The sequence below is a fragment of the Etheostoma spectabile genome, chromosome 14 (genome assembly GCF_008692095.1).
Source record: "Etheostoma spectabile isolate EspeVRDwgs_2016 chromosome 14, UIUC_Espe_1.0, whole genome shotgun sequence".
Lineage (NCBI taxonomy): Eukaryota > Metazoa > Chordata > Actinopteri > Perciformes > Percidae > Etheostoma > Etheostoma spectabile.
Genome location: NC_045746.1, coordinates 20,158,819 through 20,161,889, shown reverse-complemented (window position 1 = coordinate 20,161,889; position 3,071 = coordinate 20,158,819). Strand labels below are relative to the sequence as shown.

The 3,071-nt window shown below is 41.3% G+C and overlaps 1 protein-coding gene across 4 annotated transcripts in view; it reads left to right on the top strand.

The window, feature by feature from the left end:
• The window catches only part of LOC116702163 (uncharacterized), a 31,340-nt gene that overhangs the window by 8,786 nt on the left and 19,483 nt on the right, over positions 1-3,071 (top strand). For all 4 annotated transcript variants that reach the window (XM_032536303.1, XM_032536306.1, XM_032536304.1 and 1 more), the window contains 3 exons: positions 78-301; positions 1,297-1,584; positions 2,445-2,623. In XM_032536303.1, the coding sequence (XP_032392194.1) occupies positions 78-301; positions 1,297-1,584; positions 2,445-2,623 (691 nt within the window). The remainder of the gene's footprint in view (positions 1-77; positions 302-1,296; positions 1,585-2,444; positions 2,624-3,071) is intronic.

The following is a 3,071-nucleotide window of genomic DNA, read 5'->3' as shown; positions in this document are numbered from 1 at the left end:
TAGGATTTACAATCTCGGATAGTGTCAGTTTAATGTTAGTTTAAGTAACATTTTTTCCTCTTCTCTTGTATTCTAAGGCCCGGTCTGGTTCAGGCCAATCACAGTGAGATACATGATACAGTTGAGCCTCCACCTGTGGTGCTGTACAACCAGACGGCGGTGCTGGCAGACTATGTGGACCGTCTCAGCGTGTCAGAGAAGCGAGTGACGCTGCACTCGGTCAGGATGACGGACGAGGGGAGCTTCACAGTGCTGGACCGTGAGGGCAAAGTCAAGAGGAGGAACTGTCTGAATGTCAGAGGTGACGAGAGATTTGAGCTTTGCTGCCACCTTTCCATCTTAATTGGCTGAATTGTCTGTATATGCTGGTGTTTGATGCGTCTGAAGGTGACTGATTTAAGTGCTTATGTTGATGTACTTATATTAGAAAGAAAATGTCCTTTTGATACAAGCCTAAACCATTCTCACTAAGTGTGATATGCAAACGGTGTTAGGCTTTTTGTGTTTCTCACATTGCACATTTGTATCATGGCCTAGTGTTACTGCCTGCATTATTTAATTCTTGAGTGTATTACCTTTTCAGTATCTTAATGTTTTAATCTCAGAAAAGGTCATTCGGCTTCATTTCATGTAGTTAAAAGAGGTTAAATCTGCCTGCAGGGCTACTTGGTTGTGGCAGCAGAAAAGATAAAAATATATTAAAAATACATTTACTTTAATGGAGGTTGGGCAACACAATATTATCACTAATGCTGATAATTGAGATACAATTGTTTCTGTGAGCTAAAAAATGACGACTTCCATCAAGACTTAAGCTCACGCCTGTGGTTTAAACTAAATGCTGCAGAGTATTCAATACAACCAACATGCCTAAATATGGACCTAATTAATGAAATATCTGCAATAGAATAGAAATGCATTTATTCGAAACAGGGACAATGCACAGAGAAACATTAAACCTGTAATCAAGTGAATATGTTGTGAGCAAGGTGATAGCAACAATTTCCACTTGTAGTCCTTGGTGTGAAAATGCGCATCATAGTCTGTCCACATTATTAGGGTGGTGGTATAACTTTATGTACATTTTTCTAGCAATTTATGCTATAAAAAACATGCATTTTTGCTATTAGCTGTTCACTGTACCTGTTACACATGTGCCACACTTTGGGAAATAAGGGTTCAAAAAGGCTTGAATCAGAGGAATCCCTAAAAACATGTCAACATTAGCATAACCACATTGCTAGGCTAGCTATTTTATACGGTGTACCCTTTATCTGTTTCTATTTCTCTCCGCAGAACACCAGAACTTCCTGCATCTCTCTCATGGAGAAAACCTGAAGGTGAAACTCTACCGCCAATATTCCAATGTTAACATTGTCTACAGGCCCAAATCAGGCAATCAGGACCAGGTCATCCTAGACAAGGGGGTTCTGGTGACGCCGCTGGAACCTCAGTTGGAGGGCAGGCTGACCGTGGAGGGGTCAGAACTCAGCATAAAGAAGGTCCAAGTGGCAGACTCGGGTGTCTTCAAAGTAACAGACCTGGCTGGGTTTCCTGTGGCTCATGTCTACATAGAGGTAGAAGGTATGAAAGAAATACATTTAATACAACATTTAATTGATCAACGTACTGTATTTAGTTCTGATCTTGCTTTATTATGAGCTAACATGCATTCTATGTTCTCATGCCTTTTTAACCCAACAACCGTCCAACAGCTACTACACAAACTGACCTACAGCAGCTGCATTTCTCACGTAAAGAGCCTCTAATCAGCTGTAGATTGTCTTATAAAGGTGTTTATATCATAGGGAACACGTGGTGCCAGTTAGAGTATTGCAACTGCAATAAAGCATGTAAGAAAGCACAGCTACATGCAGGCTGGAACATCCTGTGTGAGTGCCAACCAGAGCTTATGTACGTTCAGAGCCTTCCCGAGGAAAATGAGATCACGAGTGTCGTGACCAAAGAGCAGACATATCGTTTAAAGTGGTACTCCACGGATTTAGCTTTTCACTCATGTAAAATTCTCGAATGATAGACCATTTCAAAATCAATGCAGCAGAACCGGATGTATTGTCTTTTAACTTTTAACTCTACACCCAACCAAAGGCTTTAAACAACTTAGTGCCGATTACTTTATACAATATTTAACAAAAGATGGGGTAATGTACACACAATACGATAACATGTCGTCCCATGGCCCCCCCCATATGATAGGATTATTTGCTTTTGCATGTTTTGCATGAAAGTATATGAAACCCCTGACCAAAATAGCCATACATTCTGTCATGGTTTTACTTATGGATGATACTATATTTAAGTTATATTAACAATAGTTAATAATAACTTCCTATTTAAACAAGATTCAGTCTTAACAAGAAACGTAGATACAACATGGGTTCTGCAGGGACAGAAGGCTTATTATTTTTCTCTCCCCGTCTCAGCCTATAAGCTGCCTCCCCTGACAGTTGCCATCCTCTCCCTGCTGAGCGTGATCGCCTTCATGCTGCTGGTGTGCCTGCTGTCGTGCATCTACAGAGTGCACAAGAGGAACGAGAAGAACAAGAAGCTGATCCTCCTTGCTCAGCAGGCCGGCAAGGGAGACGGCGAAGCTTTCAGACAGGTAACATCCACTTATAGGGCATTGCCATCATTTTCCATTTCTCTGTGATGGGGGAATGTTGTAGGGTCACCGCGGTAGGAACATGAAAAAGCTCTGGTGGGCCTGTAGGCAAAATTGTCAGTTGTTACTCGTGGGAAGAGAGAGGTGTGTGTTTGGTGGCTTGGAAATGATCAAAAGGCAGAGGAGGGTTGTGTTCCTGCTGTGGTCAGCTGGTCCACTTCCCTCCTTACAGGGCTGGACCTGAACCACATAGTTACAGACAAAATAAAGAGAGCAACATGGTAGAGGATCATCATTTTTATTAGGTCACTACTGGTTCTTCTATCCCTAAATCTTCTATCCCGATATAGGTCATTTCATGTCTTGATAATGATATAGATATATGTGTATATATACTGTGTGTGTGTGTGTGTGTGTGTGTATGTGTATGTGTATATATATATATATA